General features: G+C 43.2%; 1 protein-coding gene across 1 annotated transcript in view; it reads right to left on the bottom strand.

Annotated features, from left to right (window-relative positions):
* The window catches only part of gabbr2 (gamma-aminobutyric acid (GABA) B receptor, 2), a 208,791-nt gene that overhangs the window by 80,481 nt on the left and 101,393 nt on the right, over window positions 1-26,917 (bottom strand). The window contains exons 3-6 of the mRNA XM_085396781.1: window positions 25,668-25,838; window positions 14,735-14,836; window positions 1,461-1,526; window positions 959-1,147 (exon numbers count right to left, since the gene is read on the bottom strand). Of these exons, the coding sequence (XP_085252907.1) occupies window positions 959-1,147; window positions 1,461-1,526; window positions 14,735-14,836; window positions 25,668-25,838 (528 nt within the window). The remainder of the gene's footprint in view (window positions 1-958; window positions 1,148-1,460; window positions 1,527-14,734; window positions 14,837-25,667; window positions 25,839-26,917) is intronic.

Here is a 26,917-nt window from a genome sequence, read left to right as displayed (position 1 = left end):
CATCCATAAGGGATGCATTTGACATATGTTTAGCATATTATAGCCCAACAAGTTACTTATAGCACTTTAAATATGAGCAATCGCTTTTTGGCAAATACCGGAAATCAGTTTTTGGCAGACAATCACTTTTTGGCACAACACCGGCTCACGTCGTTCACGTCAAAGACCTGGCTCTAAGAGCCATTTCGTTCGCGAGCGACACATCACTAGCACTCAGTACTAAAGAGGGAGAATATGGCACCCATGGCAAAACAGGAGGATGAAAAAAATATGGAAACAAAGATTTTAAAAAATGTCAAAGCATTTCACAGAAAGTTAAATGCAGACTGTGGAAAGCTGAGCTTTGCTTTCACTACAGCACTACTGCAGTGCACGAGCATTTAAAAAGCTGGCACCCTGGAGCTCTGACGTCAAATTCCATCTAACATTATCAATAATTAATTATTTATATAATTAGTTAAATAGTTTAATTGGCATTGAACACTACGCCATCTGAGAAGCTGTAAGTAACAGTCATTTCTAATGTTTATTTAATTTTTATTCTGACCATCCTGAGAAATATTAAAAATAGCTTTGATTATCTTCAAATTTATATGTTTACTGGGTCATTATTTTAATGTACTGAGGGACGAGACAACAGGTTGATATTCACAGGTGGGCAGACTTGAGCAGGTGACGTAATGCAGCCTAGAACAGGAGGTTTGCCCACAGGAAGTGGAGATAAGAGTTATAAAAAATAAGCGTTGACTAATCAATGAAAAATTTGTTACAGCCCTACTTTAACGAACTACAATCAAACTTTATTTAAAAAAAATTAAACTTGACTTAAAAAACTTCCCTAAGCTTTATGAATGAAGACCTTCAGACAAAAATTATTCTATTTACCTCACGTTTTTAAGTATACAGTATAAAATTACCTTCTGCACATCAGAGTGTAGTTGAGATGTATGTCACTCACCCTGTCAGAGATGCCCTTGATTTGCCGAGCGCTGAGTGGCTCAAAGTCCACGCTAATGTATCCCTCCATGGCAGTGAGAAGCTTCTTGGTGGTGCAGTTGGTGTTGTTGGCCTGTTCCCACCAGTTGCCCTGATACCAGCCAGGGATAATCCACTGATATTTACTCCCAAACATGTTCAGGTTATACGCCTGGTTTGGGCACAATAATCAGAGGTTGGAGCAATGGAAAATCAGAGAGATTCAGATTAACAACTAATCTTGTTGTTCTTAAAAGAAAGGAAAATGACACTTTGAAATTCAACCATCTAAAGTCCAAATTCTGTGCATCTAATGATATATTTAATTACTCCTTATTGAAACAGGATTAAAAAAAGCATGTCAGCTTTGTTCATAATTATGACACAATGCATTTTACTAATAGCGCCAACTGTGTATAAGACAATTTCTATCATTTAAAATAAAATGCCAAGACAACAGAAGGCAACATCATAAAGAAACTTACACAGCAGAAGACTCTGGAGGCCAGGTTCTCATCAAACTGGCCAATGATGATCCTCACATCATTGTCCTAAAAAAAATACGTATTTACTTAAATGGAAACATTTAACTTTATTCAAACAGAGAAAGAAATCAGGATTATGCTGCACTACAATCTTATTATACAATCTCAATTTACAATCCTAATGTAATCGTGCAAGCTTTTTATTGTGATCTTTTGACTCCCTGGCTTTAATGGTGAAAAGCTGTCACAGCTGTCTTTTGGTGAAACTACATGGGTCTATATGCTATGGGATCAGTTTTGCTGTGTGTGAGTCTACCATAACTCCAAACAGTTAACAAACACACAGAATCAGAGATGTTGTATTTACTTTACTGTACATACTCATTACTATGTGTAATCCTCTAATCTGTACCTAGAAGGGATGTGGGACCTGAGGCACAAACCAGTTGTTGAGAGGCTAAGGCATTACCAAATTGCGAAGTCCTTCTATTAGAACGGAGACAATGTCAGCAGGCAGAACTGCTTGCAAACCAGGCTGAACTTGCTTGAGTATTCGAGGCACATGGCCTGGTAATTGTCTCTGTAAATAATTCAGAGTCCCCGGGTGGAAATTCAGCATGTTTCATGGTGGGGAAAAAAGATCAGGCTCTGCCATTTAGTGAGCACAGACATATGTGTAGTCCTAAACACAAGCACAGACCTACATGCAATCACACTGTGTGTCCACAGACAGTAGAACTAAACTAAACTCACCACTAAAAATACACACACATAAAATTGTCCCAAACCTAACCAAATAATATTGATATAGGTTAACTCAGTGTATATAACTTGTACAAAAACACAATTAACTGAGTTTTAATCTCATGATTTTGGCACAATATTTGACATGTGTGCTCCATCAATAGCAAATCAAGTGTTCCCTTTATACCGTGCAGCTTGAAGTTTCCTGGACTAGTCTGGATGAGTAACAATAAGTTAAAAGATATATAACAAATAACAATGTCTGGCACAGCAGAAAGCAAAGAGTTTGTCCCTTAAAGCTGATCATCATCCTTTGTTTGGGTATACAAACAAAAGCTGCGATATAATAAATGCATGAAGGCCAAGAAAAACAAGGGAAGCTAATGTGAACCATCCAATATCAACTAAGAACTCCACAAGCGAGCCTGTGCAGTCTGTGCATTCATCCAGGTTGCAAAGACGCACTGAAATCACCAACGCAAATGTTTTTCATTTGGGCAAAGACAGGTACCCAATAAACACTACAGGGAGTGCAGAATTATTAGGCAAATGAGTATTTTGTCCACATCATCCTCTTCATGCATGTTGTCTTACTCCAAGCTGTATAGGCTCGAAAGCCTACTACCAATTAAGCATATTAGATGATGTGCATCTCTGTAATGAGAAGGGGTGTGGTCTAATGACATCAACACCCTATATCAGGTGTGCATAATTATTAGGCAACGTCCTTTCCTTTGGCAAAATGGGTCAAAAGAAGGACTTGACAGGCTCAGAAAAGTCAAAAATAGTGAGATATCTTGCAGAGGGATGCAGCAGTCTCAAAATTGCAAAGCTTCTGAAGCGTGATAATCGAACAATCAAGCGTTTCATTCAAAATAGTCAACAGGGTCGCAAGAAGCGTGTGGAAAAACCAAGGCGCAAAATAACTGCCCATGAACTGAGAAAAGTCAAGCGTGCAGCTGCCAAGATGCCACTTGCCACCAGTTTGGCCATATTTCAGAGCTGCAACATCACTGGAGTGCCCAAAAGCACAAGGTGTGCAATACTCAGAGACATGGCCAAGGTAAGAAAGGCTGAAAGATGACCACCACTGAACAAGACACACAAGCTGAAACGTCAAGACTGGGCCAAGAAATATCTCAAGACTGATTTTTCTAAGGTTTTATGGACTGATGAAATGAGAGTGAGTCTTGGTGGGCCAGATGGATGGGCCCGTGGCTGGATTGGTAAAGGGCAGAGAGCTCCAGTCCGACTCAGACGCCAGCAAGGTGGAGGTGGAGTACTGGTTTGGGCTGGTATCATCAAAGATGAGCTTGTGGGGCCTTTTCGGGTTGAGGATGGAGTCAAGCTCAACTCCCAGTCTTACTGCCAGTTCCTGGAAGACACCTTCTTCAAGCAGTGGTACAGGAAGAAGTCTGCATCCTTCAAGAAAAGCATTATTTTCATGCAGGACAATGCTCCATCACACGCGTCCAAGTACTCCACAGCGTGGCTGGCAAGAAAGGTTATAAAAGAAGAAAAACTAATGACATGGCCACCTTGTTCACCTGATCTGAACCCCATTGAGAACCTGTGGTCCATCATCAAATGTGAGATTTACAAGGAGGGAAAACAGTACACCTCTCTAAACAGTGTCTGGGAGGCTGTGGTTGCTGCTGCACGCAATGTTGATGGTGAACAGATCAAAACACTGACAGAATCCATGGATGGCAGGCTTTTGAGTGTCCTTGCAAAGAAAGGTGGCTATATTGGTCGCTGATTTGTTTTTGTTTTGTTTTTGAATGTCAGAAATGTATATTTGTGAATGTGGAGATGTTATATTGGTTTCACTGGTAAAAATAAATAATTGAAATGGGTATATATTTGTTTTTTGTTAAGTTGCCTAATAATTATGCACAGTAATAGTCACCTGCACACACAGATATCCCCCTAAAATAGCTAAAACTAAAAACAAACTAAAAACTACTTCCAAAAACATTCAGCTTTGATATTAATGAGTTTTTTGGGTTCATTGAGAACATGGTTGTTGTTCAATAATAAAATTATTCCTCAAAAATACAACTTGCCTAATAATTCTGCACTCCCTGTATGAGTAATGAGGGCTTCATGAAAATGTTCCACTTACTGGACAAAAGATCTTCTCCCTTCATTCAATTGTTTTGGATTATTTTGTACTGTACGCAAAACGGGGAAAAGAGATTGGTCGCTACAAGTTTTGTTAAGATCCACAAATTCACAGGTGCAAGGAATAGAGTGAAAAACTATATTTTGCTTTTAGAATATTCACTTATTCCAGGTGAAAAAACGCCTTATTTGTCTGCAGAGATGAAGTATTTTTTCAAATGTGTTTTCTACGTTTGCACTGAGCTTAGGTGAAGAAAGAGGACCAATTTTATTTCACATTCGTACAAATCATGTGAAATGATGGGAAAGCAGTGTTCTGCTTGGACGGCAATGGATAATAATCATAAATAATCGGGATATCAATATTGATCAAAACTATCATAATTGTCATTATAAGCAATCTTATTGTCAGGAGTAGTGTCGTGGACGAGAGAAGGAGGACCCAATCGCTGGACTCACAGGCAGGTAGGTGAAGGTGGATGTTTATTGCCGAAGGAGTCCACACAGAGCCAGTTCAGGCGGGCGGCCATGCGGCCAGTGGCTGAGCCCATACAGTTCAGGTGGGCGGCCACGCGGCCAGTGGCTGAGCCCATACAGTTCAGGTGGGCGGCCACGCAGCCGGCAGAGACGCTGAAGTCGATCCGGTGGGCGGCAGCGAGGAAGACGGCGGCGGCCACTGAGCCGGTGCGGTGGTCGACCACACCGGCGACGAGGAGAAGGCGGCCAAGGAGCAGCTGCAGAAGGCGGCGCGGGAGCCGGCGGAGACTGAGGAGCAGCTGTAGGGCCAGGCGAAGCAGAAGCCGAGGCTGAGTCTGAGGCCGGACCAGGCGAAGCAGAGGCCGAGGCAGAGTCTGAGGCCGGACCAGGCGAAGCAGAAGCAGAGGCTGGACCAGGCGTAGCAGCAGTGTTGGGAAGGTTACTTTTAAAATGTATTCCATTACAGAATACAGAATACATGCCCCAAAATGTATTTTGTAACGTATTCCGTTACGTTACTCAATGACAGTAACATATTCTGAATACTTTGGATTACTTAATATATTATCATGCTTTTTACAACAACGTGAATGTACTATTGCTGTGTGATTTATTACTATTACTGAAGGTCCGCGACTCCGAACTGTAGTAAAGGGACCTCTGACTAATACGGCGGGGTCCCTGTCGGCTCGTAGCCGAAAAATAGCTTTACTTTGTTGTGTGGGTCAACTTTTCTTGGAGAGACAGAGAGAGGCGTTGAAAGGCTGCTCCAACGGAACTTATTGTTTTCGGAGGAAAACACAAACACGGTGTACAGTCGAGTCTTAATAGCTTACTTACAACTGGGCTCGTAAGGCACTCTTCTTGGCTGAAGTGGTTATTATTATATTTACATGCTTCCAGCTCCCGTTTTTCGTCGATGACAACACGTACCTTTCCACTCCCCTTTTTCTCCCTCCTCGCGTCCATTCTCCCTGCAACACGGACTACACTGCCCATGATGCTACATTCTTTAGAGCTATGCTTGTAGCATTCTGCCTGTTAGCTTAGCACAACAACAACAACAACGAAAAGGCGCTCTCTCACCCAGGAAACACACAGTCGCAGTGAGAGAGAGAGAGCGTTGCCCTGTAACCATGGCAACCGTAACGCTGCCGCCTGGAACAACAGAACGTAGCTGTCAAACAAAACCCAAACAGTCCTGACCCGCGACAAAATGAAACAGGAAAGTACCGCAGTGTAATCCATTTATTTCAACAAAGTAACTGTATTCTGAATACCACCTGTTTAAACGGTAACTGTAACGGAATACAGTTACTCATATTTTGTATTTTAAATACGTAACGGCGGTACATGTATTCCGTTACTCCCCAACACTGCGTAGCAGAAGCAGAGGCTGGACCAGGCGAGGCAGAAGCAGAGGCTGGACCAGGCGAGGCACAGGCTGAAGCTGGACCAGGCGAAGCAGAAGCAGAGCTAGGTGACAGCGAGGCAGCCGCAGGTGGTGGCTGGACGGGCTCCTCGGGCCCTCCAGCTGACGTGGCAGGAGGCTGGACGGGCTCCTCGGACCCTCCAGCTGACGTGGCAGGAGGCTGGACGGGCCCCTCGGACCCTCCAGCGGAGATGGGAGGCTGAACGGGCCCCTCGGACCCTCCAGCGGAGACGGGAGGCTGAACGGGCCCCTCGGACCCTCCAGCGGAGACGGGTGGCTGAACGGGCTCCTCGGGCCCTCCAGCTGACGAGGCATGAGGCTGGTGCGGTTCTCCTGAACCCCCAGCTGACGAGGAAGGTTGCTGGACGGGCTCCTCGGGCCCTCCAGCTGACGAGGCATGAGGCTGGACGGGCTTCTCGGGCCCTCCAGCTGACGAGGAAGGTTGCCGGACGGGCTCCTCAGGCCCTCCAGCTGACGAGGCATGAGGCTAGACGGGCTCCTCGGGCCCTCCAGCGAAAACGATCTCAGAACCAGTGGGCACTGGAGCCCCTGGCACACACAGGACAGAACCAGCAGGTGCGGGGACCTCTGGCAGGGAAGCGGCCGGGCCAGCGGGTGCGGAAACCCCTGGCTGAGAAGCAGGGTAGCTCACAGCTGGCTCTGGGTGCTGTGGCTGCAGGTCCGGGAACTGAACAGGATGGTGGACGGGCGACTGGACTACTGACTGGAGGACAGGAGGCGACTGGACTACTGACTGGAGGACAGGAGGCGACTGGACTACTGACTGGAGGGCAGGAGCGGACTACCCTACAGGGGACTGGAGGGCAGGAGCGGACTGGACTACAGGGGACTGAAGGGCAGGAGACTGGACTACAGGGGACTGGAGTGGAAGCTGAACAGCAGGTGAGGGAACTGACTGGAGTGGAGATGCTAAGGGATGAACAGAGGTAGGCGAGGCTGACGACGGAGCTGAGGTTGGTGTGGCTAATGGTTGAGCTACAGACTGAGCTAGTGACGGAGATAAGGCTACAGCTTGGGCTAGTAAGGCTGGTGCCTGGGCAGGGGACAGTTCAGCTAATCTAACTAGGGATAGTGCGAGGGCGTGAAAGGCTGGGTCAGGAGGTGGATGAAGTGGTGAGGTAGCAGGTGAACCGGTTAGCTCTTCCAAGCCGCTAGGGAGTTCTGGCTGGGTTCTGGCTGCCCTCAGCCTGGGCGCTGGGACAGGCACGGGAGGTGGCTGGACACCAGTCACCCCCACCCGAGAAACAGGAGCAGGCGTGGAGGTAGACTGGGTCGCAGCTGCCCTCCTCCTGGGAGCTGGCACTGGAGTGGGTGTAGCCTGACTGACGGGAGTGGAGATAACGACCGGGTGTGTGATACTGGCAGGTTTCTCTGGGATTGTTCTGGTCCTCCTGCCACCACTATTTACAGTCTTTGACTGAACAGTTTTTGGGGGAGCAGAGCAGAAAAATTTGTCCCAGTCTACGTCCTCGTCTAGGAGGGAGACCCCCCATGAATCAGAGATAAGTCTATTAGTTATTTGAGGTGAAGAATCAAATGAGGAGGGTGGAAAACAGTCACTAGAACTCACCACCGGGAGTAGCTGAAAATAGTCCTTGTTATGGTGGCGTGTGCGCCGCTTTTTCCGGGAAGAGGAAGCGGGTGGGGTACACAACCGAGCTTCTGGCGCGGGAGCCTCCATTGAGCCGAGGTGGTAGGCGGAGCCGCTGTGCCATGGCGAGGGTGAAGTTCCAGTGAGTAAAACGGCTGGCGGGCGAGCGAGGAGCGGAGCGGCGGGAGAGCGAGCAGCCGAAGCTTGGCCTGTGACGCCCGCTCTCCGCGGCGAATGCTCCGGTGCAGGTGAGGCAGCAGGTGGGGGAACGCGGCGTCTCCGAGGCCCGCCCAGAGCCAGGCGAGTCCCCTCGAAGACGTGCTCTCTCTCCGCGAAGAGCCGCTGTTTTCCCCGAAGCCCCTCCGTCCAGCGAAGGAGCGCTGCCTCCTGCCGCTCGAAAAGTTCAGAGTCCGCTGGGTCCACAACGCGGGTTCGTGTCATTCTGTCAGGAGTAGTGTCGTGGACGAGAGAAGGAGGACCCAATCGCTGGACTCACAGGCAGGTAGGTGAAGGTGGATGTTTATTGCCGAAGGAGTGAGCAAACAGTACAGAGGGAGGAAATGGCTGGCTGGCTGGCTGGCTGAATGAATGAATGAATGAATGAATGAATGAATGAATGAATGAATGAAGGACTGGCTGGCTAACTGAACATACAGACGACACTAACATCAGACATACATCAATGACACGACAAGGATCGGATGGAACTGAGGACTTAAATACACGCTGGGTGATGAATGATTAGAAACCGGTGAGTACGCAGCTGAACTTAGTCTGACTAATGATATATGGAAATAACTGGAACACAATACGCAGGCGGTATGCTGGCACAGAAAACACAGATGTGAAAATAAACTGAACATGACAAAACAGAAAACACTGGGTCAACGACCCAGGAACCCTGACACTTATGCAGGCCCAAATGATAGGAATCAATTCTGTTACTGAAAATTAAACTGAATGGAAGAACAACTGTGTTAGTAACAGTTACCTTGTAATAACAGGATCTCATTTCTTAGCAAAATATACTTGAACACTAAATGTGGGTAGCTACTACTGCTTATAACACATAAGCAGTTCTGAAATGTATCCGTCTAATAAAGGCTGGGTATAGAAGCTCTAAATGGCAAAGAATTGTATATCAGTACCTTTCAAGAAATATGTATGAACATGTTTTATAGTCTGGGTTGAAGTGTAATGTAGAATGTGACTAACGCGAGCTAGATTTTCACACACACAACCTGTGTTATACTGCCATTGCCCTGGGAACCCACAAATACAGTTCACTAAGTCACCCCTCAGGCAGTCGCTACCATATGTCATGCATTCCAAGATCAGAAGGAGCGGCCAGTCACTGAAATTTACCTCCAAGACCCTGAGGCTAAGATAGATAGAAAGATAAATAGATAGATAGAGTGTGTGTGTGTGTGTGTGTGTGTGTGTGTGTGTGTGTGTGCGAGAGAGAGAGAGAGCGAGAGAGAGAGAGAAACACACACACGTGCCGGCAGCTACTCGATAACACTGTTCTTCCCTGAAGAAAAGGCACTTAACCCAAATGACTCCAACTATGGCCATGGGCCACAGCCTCAGTATAAATTCTAGCCTGCCTGGCAACAACATGAAAACGCTGTGTAGTTGTGGGCAAGGGCATGAGTGAGTGTATGGTGTTGTGTTGCACTGCAGATGGACTGGGGCACTACAGAGCCCCAAATTACCCTCATTGCTTAAGCTTTTATATAACTGTTACCATAATAGTTCTGAATCAGGGTATAGTGTTAAGGGCAGCCTTGACTGCTTTATCTGTGACAGGGTTGTTCGTAACTTTACAGCAGTCATTTGTCTGTTTGAGTAATATTGTAACTCGTAATCCCAATCAGGCACTTTTAAGGCTTATTAGGCACCGCACACACATATAAACACTGTACTAATGATGGTCTTTTACGAGCTAGTGGGAGATGTGATTTGTGTACTGGGCTACGTGTTGTTGCTATTACTAAAACCGTACCCCCATCTGTTTGATTACTGTGCAGCGCATGTGTGGTGTGCAGATATGATGAAATATAAACTCTTGCAGGGATGTGTCTGATCACTAATTCACTCAAGGTGAACACAAGGCTATCGTTTGAAGTTTTGGCACTAATAACTGAACAACAATTATCAGTGTGAGGATTTCAAAATAAAAGTCTTTAAAATGGAATGCGAAGAGGTTCTAGTGTTTGATCTCTGCAGCAGGATATTCTTTTTGCAGCTCTGTGCCATTTGGGGATGTGGGCCAGCAGAGGTGCTTCATCAGTTTCATGAGTATCAATAAGAGGCCTTACAAAATAGGCAAACTTATGATTACACTATCAGTGTGAACCATTCATCTTGAGCTGATCCACAGTGTCTATAGAGCCAAATGTTAGTTTATATTTGCTACACAAGTTGTATTATTACAGTATAAGTTGTACAACACTGAGCAAACAGGTGAAAGAGGTTTGAGATTAGGTTGCTTCTAGTTTATTGTTGAGAAGTGGTGCCGTCGTGTTAGTTTTAGGTTAAACAGAATTTTGATTACAAGGTTTGGCTGTGAGTTTGTTGGTTTTAAAGCCACTAAGTCCATGCCAGATGTCTGAGTTTTAGATCACAATCATTTTACGACCTGACAAAGTTAATATCAATAAAAATGTCATTAAAACAATGACAATGTCGCTGGAGCTGTGGGCGGGTGGGTGCAGGGGGGCTCAGCCCCAGTGCAGGGGACCTCTGGTGCATCGGCCCAACTAGGGGGCTCTCTAACTGGTGGGGAGGCTGTTATATCTTTGTAGGTGGTCTCCTCTCTACAGGAGCTCACTCTGCAGGTGGGGGAGAGATATAGGAGAGGCAGAGAATGAACCCAACCTGGGTGTCTATTGTCTTGTGTAGTTTGGGAGATGATTGGATGATGGGGTGGGTGCAGTTTTCTCTGGGGTGGAGTCGGGTGGGCTGCCCCGGACTCTGTGGGGCTGGGCGGTGCTGCTGCTGCGGGCTCCGGTCCGGATGGGCCTGGGCCCCCTTGCGCTGGTGGGTTCCAGAGTGTGGGGGTGCCTACTGGGGTCAGCGGGGGAGCTGGCCCCAGGGAGGTGCCACTTGCCCCTCCCTTTCTTCCCTCTCCATCCTCAGCTGCCTCCCTATTCCCGCTCTACAACACCCACCCACACACGCAGGGCTTGGGGTCCAGGTATGTCACCAGGGTGCAGGGGAGGCACTCCCCCTCTGTCCCCTTCTGGCCGCCTGTGCCTCAATTTTATTCTGCAACCTAGACATCCACATTACTCACACTCTCACATAACACATACATATAGGGCCTTGGGGGTGGGCACGTTCTACAGCATCCAGAGGATGGTCAGTGTACTCCAACCCACCTCTGGCGCTGGTGCCCTACCCTCAACTTTAAATGCACATAGACACTAAGGGTTTTCAGGAGGAGCCGTGCTGCTCTCTGAGAGGAAGCAGGAACCATGCTCTCCTGTGTATTAAATGCACTTTAGAACAGCACACAGCAACACTACATATGAGCGAGCATTGGGAGGTTTGGGGTCTTCACTCACCCCGGTTCTGTTAGCCGTCAGGGCTGGGGGGCTGGGAGGAGGTGCTGGCCGTCAGATTGGGGTCTGGGATGCGGGGCCTCCCTGTTACTGCAGATAAGGAGGTGGTCCGCTTGCGTCCACCCCAGAGAGAAGGGTTACATCTCCTGGGTCTAGGTGCGGCTTGCCCCTCTGGGGGCGGGGTTACCTGGACCTGGGATATAGAGTATGTTTGGGGAGTGCGACTGTCTGTGCAGTGTCTATTTGTGTCTGTCTACACGTTGGGTGAGTGCCGAGTATTTGGTTGTGTATATGGGGTGGGAATGCATGTTTGTGTCCGCGTGTGCCTGTTCGTCTGTGTCTATATGTCAGGTTGGGTCTTAGACTCAACCTCTCTGGGTACATCTCAGGCCCTCTAAAGTACGGAGGCCTATCTCCCCTCACCACACTCCCTGCCGGTGGCTGATGCCCTCAGACGTTGGTGTGTTGGTGGTCCTTGTCGACTGGGGCTGGGCGCTCATGTATGTACCGGCTCACATCAGTGGCCCGGCTGGGCCCCTTCCGGGGGGTGGGATGCCCTCCTGCTTCTGGCCTCTGGGCCTGAAGCTCGGCCCTCTCTGGCACAGCTGGCTGCTGGCAGAGTCCACGGGCACACCACTGCAACCCCCTCTGGCCTCTGCTCTGTAGCTGCTGGGTGACCTCTCGTTTGGGGCTCTACTCAGCTCTTCCCAGGAGGGTGGCACGGTTCCCCCCCCTTTTGGTGGTCCTCCTCGGGTCCTCGTACTCTGGGGCCTCTGGATATCTGGAGCCTGGATCTCCTCCATACCTGCTTCATACCCTGGGGGACGGGGCTATGGCTCCCCACACTTCCTAGCAGATCGTTACATGGAGAAACCTTTGGAATACAAGCATGCTGATCCACACAGGTGTGCACACAGGTGTACACACGGGTGTTCACAGACGCGGACTACACCTTTCTATCTTGCGTGCTGCACAATATTGTTTAATGTTTAGTATCTACTGTTATCTACTGCTAGCTAGATTATTGTGATGGTGCTGTTTTTTTATTATGTTGCTCTTTTTTTGTTTGCTTTCTCTTCTGTTTTTTTTCTCCATACAGGTGATCCAGGTGTTTTGTTTGTTTTTCTTTCTTTCTTCCCCACTTTCTCACCGTCTCCTCTCCCCTCTGGTTTTCTTTCTCTCCCTCTCTTTCTTTCATTCTTTCTGTCACGGCGAGTGAGATGAGCCGTGTGGAAAATAAAGGAGGATCCAAACGCAGGCACTTGTATGGGTGTGAGGGTGGTTTATTAAACACAAAAAGGAAATGGACAAACGGCGAACGGAGCAATGACTAAACTAAACTGGGAACAAACTAACTACAGAACACGAACCTGGACATGAATGAGAGCGGGCGGAAACAGATGATGGTTGACTGCAGGGAAACACACAGATGAAGCAGGGTGGAAACACAGACGGACCAGCAACTACAATGACGGAAGACATGACTTAAATACACAGAGAACCACAGGGGAATTACACACAGGTGGTGGACACAGCTGGGAATAATCAACAAGACGAGACAAAGGTAAAACTGAACACACTCACAAGAGACGCAGACCTTCACAATAAAACAGGAACAAGAAACCATCACACTAAGACGCAGACTTGACATAGAGAGACAGACAGAAAATGACACATGAAACTAAACCCACACAAAACATGAGGGCACAAATCTTAACCCCAAATAAACAGAAGCATGGAACTCTAACAATAATAATAATAATCGTAATCAAAACCACAACAATCATTCAAAAAATAAACTAACAATCAAAACTCAAAACACTGGTTAGAAACTGACCCAGAACCGTGACACTTTCTCCCCGTCCTATCCCCCAGTCATGTCTGTCCCGTTTGTAAAATAAATACATAATTATAATAAAGGTCAATCAAATGGACCAATATGGCAAGGCCATGATGATCCACTCGGTAAAATAAATCCGCTTGGCATCTTTCTTGGCCTTAAGACAACAATTCTGATGGCTAAAGATCCAAACGGGACACAAAAACAAACAAACAAACAAAAAAAAAAACAATGACAAAAAACACCCTGCTACCTCAGTGAGACAAAAAAGTAAAGTGTAACAAAAAATGAACCATCCCTTGGTGTGTCTCATACTTGAGGGGGAAGAGTTCTGAATGTACGATAAATAATTAAGGCATAATAAATAATAAATTTTTTTGGTCTTCATTTAGATTTCAGGACATTTTTTCTCATGTGACTTTCTATTGGATGCAAGCTGCCTAAACTGGCTCTCTGTCACAAAAAATAAAAAAGCTCTTGGAGGTCCTAGCTTGTGTTCAAACTAAAGATTACTAAAATTAGAAGTGCTATGTATGCGTATCTGCCTTTGTTTTCTGATGCTGTTTTTGTCAGCCTGTCCAGCAATAAACGGGGAACTTGGGACAGAGAACGAGGGATAAAGATTTTTTTTTTTAAAAAGCGACTGAGAGGGCTGTTACAATGCCCAGCAGCAGCGAAGCCTGTCTCCTTTTTGAATATTTCAAAGAAACAAAATTCCAGCCTTGACAACAAAATCTGTGTCACTCTCTTCCCCCATCATATTATGTAGCTGTTGGAGAGACAGCAAACCACTGTTGTGTGATGAGCGGGAAAAAGACCCATTAGAGTGTAAGAACCCCCCCCCCCCATCCACCTAACCATCCACCCGATCCAATTGTTCCGTAAAGATTTCAGCACTGTGGATTGCATATTTAGAGTTGATCAAGGAAGGGTGATGTCAGCTTAAAATGTCAGCGCTTAAGACACAGATTTACACATATATTTTAGGAACGACGGCTTATCTTCCTGTTCCTTCTTCGTTCTTCTCTCTCATCATCTCATGTTTCTTTCAACCTGCTCCATCTTGTATACGTCATATATTCCACCAACATATCAGTAGGGGGAAAAAAGTGTTACTCCCCCTCCACTCTCTTCACTTCTATTTTTTTTTACTCTTACTGTGCCACTCTCTACTAAAAATACACTAGACAGTATTTAAATATCGATTTTATGCATCCTTTTTTTTTTTAATCTTGCAAAATTTGTATGCAAAAAAACCTTGTATGCATGTGTTTGTATGTATATGGTTAAATGGCCACTGTCAAGACAGAGGGAGACATCCACTTGATAAAATACTAAAGAATTTACTTTACACAGTATGAAAAATAGTAGCTAATATGAAAACCTAATGGGTATTTTGTCATTTTGTTTTAACTGGGAATTCTACAGGTTGAACTGGTCTTGGATCATTTCCTTAAGTTTCTAGGTTGCTTCACCTACCTTCAGCTTTTTGACATTGCCACAGGGATCATTGGAGAAACTCTCTGTGTCTGCAATCTCAATGTTTGCTTTCTCCAGCTCATTTGTGAGATCGTTCCTCACCTGCAAAACAGAAAGAGAGAATACACAAATGTTGTTGAGAAATTACAAAAACATTTCCAAAAAAGTTGGGACACTGTGTAAAATTTAAATAAAACCAATGATTTCCAAACGTCATAAACCCATATTTTATTCACAGTAGAACAAAGCAAACATATCAAATGATTAAAGTGAGAAAATGTATAATTTAAAAAAAAAATTGAATCTGATGACAGCAATCTGAGGCAACAAAGAGCTGGAAAAGTAAGTGGTAGTAAAATGAAACAGCTGGAGGAACATTTTGTGACTAATTAGGTTATTTGACAATGGGTCAGAAACATGACTGGGTATATTCAAAGGGCATCTTAGAGAGGCAGAGTTTCTCAGAAGTAAAGATGGGCAGAGGTTCCCCATTCTGCAAAAACTGTGGAACAACTTTATGTTCCTCAGCATACATAATATCATCCAAAGAGCCTGAGAATCTGTAGAAAACCCTGTGCACGAGGAGCAAGGCAAAACAGGCATGAGTCTGTCCTGCAAATCACTGAATGGGCTCAGGAAGACTTCCAAGAACATTTGTCTGTCGCACTTCACCCTGCTATCCACAAATGCAGGTTAAAGGTGCAAAGAAGAAGCTACATGTGAGCAAGAACCAGAGAAACACTGCTATCTACTCTGGGCCAAAGCTCAGTTAAAATGGACTGAGGCAAAGTACAAAAAAACTGTTCTGAGGTCAGATGAGTTGAAATTTAAAATTCTTCTCAGAAAACGCACCCTTCTCATCTGACTTGTTAGCCATGCTCAGTGTCAAAAGCCTGCATCTCAGATCATATGAGGGCACATCAGTGCAGTTTCATATTATCAGCTTGCACAGCTGACAATGCTGAAAGATGTAGTAAAAAAGTTGTGTCTACTGTAGAAGAATGTAAGTGTGGTCAGAGGTTCAATAAGTTATACATGCTCATAAAATATCAGCCAGCATGACAATTGCAGTCAAATGTGCAAATGTGCTTTTATTAAGTAACCTACCAGAGTTTATTTGAGACAATGTTACCATTTACACACTGCACAATAAACTTCACAACAGTGTAATAACTTAAATCACATAGCCTATAGGAAACAAATACTGTGGTACTATGACGGAGCAGCTGGAAAAAGGGAGGAAATGCAGTTTTATAAAGTATATTAAACATTAGATTCATTAAATCATGTATGCATAAATCACAGAGAGAAAATCAATCATTTAGCTCAATGCTGTGATAGATGCAAATAAAAACTGAATGTGTGAATATATTTCTGCTGGCTTAAAGCAGATGAAATCATGTCGCAATATACATATAGTATTCTGTACACAGCATTATAAAGCAATAAAGTGAGATGGATGCAGGCCATCTAATGTTCTGAAATGGTGCATGCATATTCTACCATGAACTGTGAATGAAAAGACAGAAAGACAAGCAGCTTGTCATTTTAGCATGGCGGACACATACATCAGATCTGTCATCCTCCTGATTTGCCTCAGCCCGTTCAATGAGGAGTTGTAATTTTCGCAATATACCGAGCGTGCATTTGTCACAGCGATATGAGTTTGTTTTTCGCTAAATAAGACACAAAAGAACAAATGTACACTTCAAATAATCTTCGCTGGTTATCCAGGGCTTGACAAAAAGTAGACAAATGTGCAGTGCTGTAGATGTATCTGCAGCAGCTGTATGTCTGCTGTGATGTATTGAGCCAGTAGAATGGTGGGTAATTCAATCTGAGAAGATGGAGAATGGAGCAGGTACCCCACTGGGATGGCAAGCTTGAGGTGTTTTATCATACCGCCTCTCACTTTTTCTCGGCCATCACATACACACATGCTACGAGTCGGCCCTCTTGCTTCCCTCCTTTAATCCACAATTTTAGAAAAGCCCTTTTTCACAGCTGACATTTTGACTTCTCATAGCAGGAAAACCACAGGTGTGACTAATACCATTAATAATGGCTCTGTTCCAGTAAGGCAACACACTGAGACATCACGACAACACCATGGCTCTGACATGGAATGCAGTTGTACCTACGTCGAAAAAGTCAAAATATGGTATAAAGTCCTGTGGTGTTCATGCTGGATTTCACTGATGTCCACGGGCCATGCCCCGCAGCCATCAGTGTCTCCACCCCAACCCAAGAGCCATGTTGACACGTCAGAGAGTTGGCAGTGACAACATATAACAGCTAACAGAAGTCCTGTGTGTTTCCTCTTACTGTGCTTTAATATGTTCATCCTGTAATTATGTGTTCTAAATTGCTTCAGCTACATGGTGGTTGTATATTCACATTTCTATACAAAAGTCTCCTTACAGTGTCACCTTCAATTGACTTATAATAATACTTAGAGACTGTACTGCAGTGTTTCAAAGATTCAGTTGAGTATTTGGATAAAAATTATAATCTTTGCTCTTTTGCAAGATGAACTGTGAAGTATACAGGGCTATACACCCAGCTCAGATTTAGCAAAATGCTGCAAAACTGAGCAGATAGTGTTTCATAGTATAAATTGATAATGCCTCAAAGCATACTGCAAAAAAAAAAAGAAAAGAAAAAAAAAGGGATGTGGCCCAGTCAGTCACCTGGCCTCATCCCAACAGAGCAGCTTTTCAGATTTTCAAATACAAGAGTGAAAAAAGCAGGTGGTGGCTGGAGTAAAGTATTACAGTAAAAACAATTTTTATACTGAAAACTTTGTCTGACCAAGTCTGGCAAGTACTCTTGAGCCTCTGAAAATGGGGTACTATGTGTAAAAATTGCTGTAATTCCTAAACAATGCAATACTTTCACTAAAAGCTGAAAAGTCGGCACTTCAATCACAAACTGATTATATGAATGGTGTGGTGGAGGAGACAGGCTCAATTACAAAAATTGTATATTTCTCCGAATATTTATGGACCTAACTGTAGATGGGACATAAATAAATAAATAAAAACTGTGGAAAAATTAGTGAAAAATTGGTATTTCTTCTCAAAATACCAAGCACCGGCCAATCATCAGCCCGTTAGTTCAAAGTGGCGCCAGGATTTGAACCGTAAAAGCTACTATCAGTATTATTGCTATTGATACTCCTGTTAAAATTAGCCAACTGCAGCTTAAAATTAGTCATTACAACAGTTTTGTGCTATCAACTAAGATTTCTGACATCTAAAAATCAATAACTCTGAACAACCTCAACTTTATTTCCCTCATGTCTCCAAATGTCTGCTTTCATAATCGCCTTCTCCTCTGGTACCCCCGGAGGAAGCTCTAAATCACTCTGTACATCACTCACTGCTGTACAAACATTCTCTCCAATGTACTGCTCGCTGAGCTGAAACAACAGGGAGGCCGATGTGAATCAATACAACCAAGTTTTGCTCTTGAGTAACAACTGGCTTGGTGGTCTGGACGAGGTACAATGTCCTGTTGTGTTGTGTTGCGTTGAGTGTTGATCCTAAAGGATAAAAGGAAACGAACTTCAGTGTGAAAAGGGACAGCAGCTGGTTAGCCTGTTGTTTGTAAAAGGTGTGTGGGTCAAACACAAATGGGTTTCTGGGAAAATATATACCAACCACTCACACGCAAGACATGGAGAGTTGCACAAAATTTCTGCTGTACTACAAAATACACTCACAAAGAGCACAGAGGCTGACAGACAAAGCCATTGACTTGCAGGAGTAAAACCCTTGTCACAAAAGGATTTTATTGGTTTGATTTTGTGTTTCTTCCACCGAGATGGAAAAATGCATCCGTATTCTGCTGGACTCACTCGGTTAGACAGAGCGAGAGAGACGGAGGGGACAGATGGATTGAAAGCTAGTAGGAGGGGGAAAAGTGAGCAGCTTTCCTGCGTAACAAAAGCATCCACCATTGTTTGGGGCAGCCTGGGAATCCCCGACAGCAAATGCAGAAGAGAAATAATCCTATTGCACTTGTGAGCATGGGTCCACGCACACAAAAAAAGAGTGTCACGTGCACCCAGGGCATGTAAAATACTAGAATTCAGAAAGCACATTGATTGATTGAATCTTTATTTTGAACATGTTAAAAAAGTACAACAACATAGAATTAAAAAGAGACAAACAAACAAAAGGAAAACGAGCAACCACAACTACAAATAACTTTCATGTTCAAAAAGGAGCAGGAAGAAGCATAAACTTATTTAATCCCACTCCCTTTCCACTATCTAGTAATCAATAGACTGCAGAAATATCTCTACATTAACACAATACTAATATGTGCATCATATATATATGAACAGAAACTATATCAAAATGACTGTGGGAGATGAGGATGTTGAGAAAATCCATTGTACGCTTTCTGGTAGGCATATGACATAATTATTTATCATCAAAGGGAAATATATATTTAAATCAGCTGAAGATTAAAAACATACGGTGAACCACTGTGTTTCAGAAACGGTCAAGCCTCCTTGTTTGGCAACGTCAACAACAGCTTCGATTTTCTTTGTATGATGTCATTCTTCGCTGGTTCACTGTTCCAGCATCACCAAGCTTCACCTGACAGCCAGCTACTCTTAACACTGACCCGTGGGATTATCTTGGGAATTACTTTTCCACTCTATGACGCCAAGCTGTTCGGGACCAAAATCACATGTTGAGTCATTGAGTCATTTGATGGAAAGAAAAGCGTATCTCTTGTCTATTCAGTTGTGGGACAAACAGGCTATACCAGTAATTCGTCTGAGACATGAGTCATCATCAATGATAACCCCACTGCTATTCCCAAACCCTAATTGTGCTTTGGAAACAACATTTCTAGGAATACTGTTTATGGGATGTAACATAATGAAACAGGAACTGAGTGAGAGTGGATGCTAGGATGGTAACGTATGCTAGAGTTATCAGTCGTCATAGTTTATTTAAACGTTTAAGCTCTGAGGGGTGCGGACAGAGGACAGAGTCTTAATCCTGCTCTCAGTCAGGTCTGTCATCTGACTGACAGGTGATTGCTGCTCCTGTTCCTGAGTGAGCCCTGTTTGTCTGGCTGTCTCAATAATGTTGATTGCTCTGTGTGTGTGTGTGTGTGTGTGTGTGTGTGTGTGTGTGTGTGTGTGTGTGTGTGTGTGTGTGTGTGTGTAGTGTAGATTGTCATCTTCATTCCCAAATACTTACATTAGCTGTTATTCTCTGTTACTCTGTTATTCTTATTTCTCAATACAATGAGCCACAAACCATTGTAGAAAGTCAGTGTTCATCCATAAAGTCGATATGCATGTGTGTGTGTGTGTCTGTGTGTGTGTTACACCGGTGCCTAAAAATAACAGTGATGAGCACGCTTTTTCTTACAGGTTACACTCTCAGGGGACACCATACTGTATGTTTGCTGCCTGTGATGTGCAAGCCACTGACTGAATCTGTAACAAGTGTTACATAACATTAACCTTGTGAGCAGTCTCCCAGGGAAAGCACACTGTAGGTCAGCAGGGGGACGGAGTATGTCACAGGGTGATGAATGCTGGGGTAGAGGTGATGGAAGTTAAAATAATGTCAGTAGTATACTCATTACATAGATGCAAATGCCTCTGTGCACGCATGCATGATTTATGGTACATTCAGTACTGTAGAATACTTCTAGGAATATCAATTTGAATCTAAATCCAACTTTAATAGATCACAAAGAAATTGTGTTTTTGCATATTTCTTTGCAAGGGCTAAGATTTAAAAAAAAAATTAAAAATCTGTTCAAAAACCACAAAATCAGCTTACAAAGGTATGAAACTTTCTTAAAGTGGAAAATACGTGTTTTTTTCTTTAGGACAGTGCTTAGAATTTCTCATTATATTTGTTAAATGTGAAGAATTAATTAAATCTTTAAAAAAAAGTATCTTCACAAGAAATATTTCTGACTAGCTCTGCCCACTCTTGTGCTGATTCTGTCTATTTGTGTATTGGTGTATTTGTATATTTTCACATTCAAGAAGTGGGAGGACACTGGCTTTCTGTGTTTTTAGATCCTAGGAAAGAAATGTTTAAACTGACAAGTGACACTAAAACAATTGTTTGGCACCAACTCCGGCAGGCATACACTTTAACAACACTAGAAACACTTCATATAATTTATTTGAAGTTCATAAAATTCATATAAAAATGTTTATGAATTAAATGTAAAACTGGAATAGTGTTATTAGTAGGTAAAAATGACATTTTTACTATTAATGTCTGTTTTCCTGCATTATTCAAATAACATTTACTTCTATATCTCTTCTTTTTCTGGTAGCGAGCTGGAGTAATTTCTCGATGAACCAAAGAACAGTAAGCTCTGAACTCGACAGAGGATTGTGTGAATCATAAAGTACGGAAGCAATGCTTGCATATTTGTAAATCGGGATTAGAGGCCAATCTCGTGGCAGGTTGATTGAATCGTGCCGTCTGTCTTGCACCCGTCCTAAGCTCTTTGGTGCTTTCAGGAGGGGAGCGATAAAGGGATTTGGTCTCTCTGAGATTTGCAGTGAGACTTCTTATACACACCCCCACTTCCACAACCCACCCTTTAGCCGCTGAGCACTTTGTTTTCAACCAGTGCCTGGAGGCAAGAGCTCACAATATGTTTCTCAAATTCATGCTTTCAATGCCTCTGACAAGGCTCTTTTAGGAGAATGTTCCTGTGCTGCCGACGTGATATGTTTGTGCCATGAGTTTGTGTAGTTCTCCAAACGTGTGATAAATCGATATGTTTCCTAATGTTCAACCCTCCTACAAACAGGAATGTGTTTGTCTCGCTAGTTAGCATCCATTTTGGTATAATATGATTTTAAGCTTTTAATATCTTTAGCTAATGGTGTGGATCAATTTGAATGTTGTTTCTCCCATTTCTCTTATATTAAAAAGCTGCTAGCTGCTTTTAATAATAGAAGGGATTTTTGCATGGTGTGCAAACGATTGTGCGCCTCCTGTTCCTGAGCTGAAATCCAACTTGCCACAGCTTCCAAAATACGTCCTCCAGCTTTGAGATATATTTCAGCTCCAACATTGTCATAAGAGAGTTAGCTACAAGTGCTGAGTCAACACAGATAATGTTCTTCATCTATCCATGCATTACTTCTGCCAGCTCTAGTAATGTAGGCTGGATTCAGCATTCTGTGTATTTAATGGGAGAGGAACATCAAATAGAACAGATGGAACGTAGTAAATATAATAGGAACTAAATATCATGCAGTTCTCAGAATTTGCTTCCAGCTGGAGCAGCAATTCAGTTTTGGAGGCGATGCAGGACATATTTTAGAAATATTTTCCCAGCGCGTCACCGTCTTTGATGTCGAGGGCTGGTTTATCTTCAGTAAGAACTATCTCTTTATACATGCAATAAACTGTATTTATATTTATTTTTGAACTGCAACCTGTTTCTCAGGTCTTTGTCTGAATTTCTACGAACATTATTGCTAAGGATTGTCTTATTGCATTGGAGTCACACTGGGTTAAATATGTACACTTGGGTTTTAAGGGGTATTTATTATTTTCTTCTTTTTTTGGGTTGCAGTGGCGTGTCTAGAAAATTTTTGTTGGGGGGGCCAGGTAGGGGCACAGATTTGGAGAAGGGTGGCAGATTTAATTGGCAGATAATGTTTAAAAAAAAAATTCTACCAACCCTTAACCATAATTCAATAATCCTATAAACCTAATAACCAAATGCACTTTTAACTCTTATTAGAATGAGATTTTAACCACTACGGTGCAAAGTTTTTAGATACTGCGTTGATAAAGTACAAGAGATACAATCAGTGCTTTGTCAGTGCTTACTCAGCATTCAAGGACAGCAATATTTGCATAGTATTTTTACTGACATATAGTGCACATATGTTTTGGGCAAAAACATTTTTGAAAATTAAAATACGAACATTTGTAACAAACAATTGACAAATTAGCCAATGCCAATGCAAAACTTTATCTGCCTGTTAAAAAAAGAAGATAATCTTCTCACAAACTGGTGTTTGATTTTGAAACAGGAAAAAAGTGGGGAAACAAATGAAAAGACTAACATTTGAATAAAACCTGAAAGCAAGTAAATACTTTCTATGCTGCCTTATGGTAAACTTTGGTAATATTGATAAAGAACAACACTGGCTGATGATAAAATACAGTCAGCTGGCATGGTGACACTGCCAGTATTAACCTGCAGGGCTGGACTGGGACAAAAAAATTGGGCATTTTTACTACAGACCGACCCACCAGGTAGTAAAGCCATAAAGCCTTTGAATGAAAACAAATGCTGTTGTGACAGTGATGTACAGTCTTGTTGGTATATGTATGATTTCTATACATTTTACGTCAGATAAAAACTTTGGTTGTAAGATTTAGATAATTATTTAATAAAAACTAGGTATTTTAAATGAGAATAAGAAAGAAAAGTATTTCTTTGTGCCCACCTTTCCCTGTTAATGCCCTACCTGGCCCCCTGGCAAAACTTTGCTAGACCCGCCCCTGCACAGTTACCAGCTGTCAGCTACATAAAAAAGGATCCTGGTGTTATTTGTCTCTCAGAAACAGTTGATAACTTCAACTCATTCATGTCACCTATAAGGTAAACCTGTTTCTCCATCACCTGTTCAGCTCTGATGATTCAGTAAGGACATCTCCTGGTTTCATCTTCATGTTTCCCTCTCACCACATATCTAAACAGACATCATGACCAGCAGCTTTACAGCTGTGGCTCCAGCAAACATCAGCTGATACTAGAAATTAATATTAAATACATTCTAACAACAGCTGATCAAGCTTAAACGTGCTGCTGTTGTTTAGCGCAATATCCGCTGGTTTCCTCTTTCTGGCGCAAAGTGGGCGATAAACAAACAAGAGAGAAAAGCCGATCAGCTGATCATTGATCAGTTTCATGATTGAAGTAGCAACAGGAGAGGGAGGGGGAGAGAATGAGAGAAGAAGAGGCAGCTGTGCAGCGTAAAGACAGAATAAATCCAGCTTTGTGTCTTTTTTCCATTCTAGCTAAAGTCCGGGACAAACTGCGTCTCTTCTCAGCTCAATACGAAACGCGTATTATTTTCTCTGAATGAGGGACCATTCCATTTTTTTAAGGAGCCGTTGGCAACTCTACTAACTAACCTTATGAATAAAATAAAGTTCACTATCAGTAACATCATAGCAACCGAACAGCTGTATAAAAACTCCGTCAAACTGGCTAGAACGCAGTATGAGTTATTGCAACTGACAGTAAAAAGTCAGCAACATGAAAATAAACTCCACCTAAACTTGGTTTATATCTGACCCAGATAGACTGCAGGTCATAACTTCTTACCTGAAGTTCAGTTCACCTGACACTCGGACTGGCGGCTGCCTCGGGGCTCTCCTCCTGCCTCCCCTTCCCTCATCCACCTGTTGCCTCTGTGGAAGCCCCGTCATAGCCACCACCAAACAACGGAGTTATTTCTACACATCGACCTGCATCTGGCCAATCCACCACCTCTCATTGTTCATGCCATTACAAAAAAAATAAAAAATAAGTCACTGGGGATATGCCCGGTATGCCCGATGGCCAGTCCAGCTATGTTAACCTGCAACCAAATCTGCAGCTCCATACAGCAATGTTACGACTTAGATTACATCTTATAACTCATAACTCTTATGTTAGCTGCCCTCAGTAGCATACTGTCAGAAATATTCCACAGCTGCAATAATTCTTTAAGTGTTATTTTTTTCCTTGGTATTCTAATTTCACCGAAGTTTACTAAACTCAACAAACTTAATATTACTTACCGGGACATTTATTCTGTCCTCATTTTCTTTCACCGAAAAATTGTTTCCTGCAGTGACGTCTTTCGCGCTTGGCTCTCCTACCTTTGCTAACGTGATGCACATAGCGCAGAAGCGATGCTGCATTCACTTACACTCGGATATCTGAGCGTCACCGTGAAAACATAATCGGACATTTGATATTTGATTGAATTTTATTGTTTTGCCTTTGGGGTGGCACCTGGGGTGGCCAGTCTGGTTTGGGGGGTGGCCTGTGCCCCCCCGGGCCACCCCGCTGGACACGCCATTGCTCAACTACAAGTCATGTTTTTTGGTTTTGTTCTGCCTTCATCTGTTCCTTGACCAGTGGATGGAAATGTTTGTTCATCTTTTTTTTAACCTTTACATTCCCTAATAATCCAGTGTGCATCCTTTCATGTGACTGGAGAATAATCATTCATTAGTGACAGCTGTACAGTGCACAAAGCCTAAATAATTTCCATCTAATCCATCTACATGTGAGTGGTGATTTGTTTTAAAGTAGTAATAAGAGTGTTATTTCTACTGGCTTCCTCATCTGAATAAGCCAAGATGGAAATCTCCTTGAATGATAATATAGTCACTGTGTTGTGATTTAACCTCTACCTTCAGAAAATAAAAACATGTCTCCCAGTGAGAGGCGATAGGAGGACGGCACACATAAACGCTGGTAAACAGCACTGTTATCGCGCAAACTTAAAAAAGAACAAATGCCTGCTAAACAAGAATCCCTGTTGGGACTGAGAGTGCTGAAGGCAATAATGCAAAGCCATGTTATTAATTATGTGCATATCCTTCGACCAGTGGGAGATTTTAACTCCTCTCACACCTGGTAAATGTATATTTTATCCACAATAAGTAGAAATGTAATAAGAAAAAGTATTCATTCCAACCGTTAAGGGTATTTTCACTATCAATCAAATACACTGAACTTCACCTAGTTTTAGTATTAATGACAAGGTGGTGCCACTGTAGTCTTTGATATAGATGATGGATTTGTTTTAGTGAACTGCTTGAACTTTTGGTCAATACTAAACATGGAGCATTAACAGCGTTGGAAAAAAAAGAAAAGTATATTTATGAAAACAGCACGAACTGACCTCTGAGAACCTCTGAACGTCCTGTGTGAGGGTCCCCACACGGCTCCAGTTGTAGTAGTTGAGAAACTTCACCACCGCTGGGTTCACGGCATTGTCTGACGGAACAGTGCGGAAGAAGTTGGGGTATTTTTTCTTGTCTGCTAGAACAGGAGTTGTCGCTGCAAAGGATAGCTGTAATGGAAAAAAGGAAGAAGTAATATAGTGAGCATGGAGTCCATCAGTTAGGGGTAAACGTAACAATCACAAGTAATCCCGACAGCAAAATGTCAGACTGTGTTGGTTTCACTTGAGCTACTGTTGTTAGTGGCACTGTTTAAGAATGTGTCGTTGACTCTTATGAAGTGGAAGGCAGGTTCAGTGACCGCTGTCAGTTCAGGGTTTAAATCATGAGAATGTGACACTCATTCATAAAGAACTGATGACCCGCAAATGGATGACTTTTCATACTGGTTGTGTATTTATGTGTCTTCTAGTGTCCAGAATGCTATTTGTCTGCCATGTAGGACAGGTAGAGTACTGTGCAAAGCTCTTTACACACCTCCACCCCCATTTCTTTATGTTGAGGTATTTTGTTGCTAGCAGTCTGCTGCAAAAACTAAGAATTTCTTCCATTTTCAATAGCTGATAACTCAGTTTGACAGGCATAAAATATTATTTTGGCACCAACAAAGTGACTCGCAAACAGCTATTAGCTGAAAACTTGGCATATCTCTCTCTGCACTGCGTGGAGTGTGTTTTTTGAGGAAGCTGGACGAGTGGAGGACAAAAGAAGAAATGCGAGGCCAAAATAAATAAACGTCTACGGCAGATTACCAGTATCTGAAAGTCATGTTCTTAAGAAATCCAGCAAAAAGCTGATGAAGTACCCGAGAGATGTATCTTTCCCTTAAGTTGATCCACCTACTATTCACTGAAGCCTCATCGGAAATAGTCTCAATGCACGGGTATGTGTCAAGAAGCTGTTTTTAAGGAAGGAAAACAGGGAGCAAAGGCTGAGGTATGCCAAATTACACAAGAACTGGACTGAAAATCAGTGGCAAGAGGTCTTATAGATTAATAAATCCAAATTTGAAACTGTTGGTACGAACTGTTGTCGATATGTGTGGGACGTCAGGAGAGAGGTAAAAGAGTGAGCATCTACAGACATCTGTAAAACATGGTGGATTTTCTGTCATGGTTTGGGGTTCCTGACAAAATATTAAGAAATGAGTAGGGACTCAAGACTTTTGCGCAGTATTACACAAAGGATC

This window comes from Rhamphochromis longiceps, linkage group LG22 (genome assembly GCF_057381845.1).
Source record: "Rhamphochromis longiceps isolate RC_006_pf linkage group LG22, R_longiceps_female_GT1.1, whole genome shotgun sequence".
Lineage (NCBI taxonomy): Eukaryota > Metazoa > Chordata > Actinopteri > Cichliformes > Cichlidae > Rhamphochromis > Rhamphochromis longiceps.
Note: the sequence above shows the minus strand (reverse complement) of the source record. Positions and strands in the feature narration are given on the sequence as shown.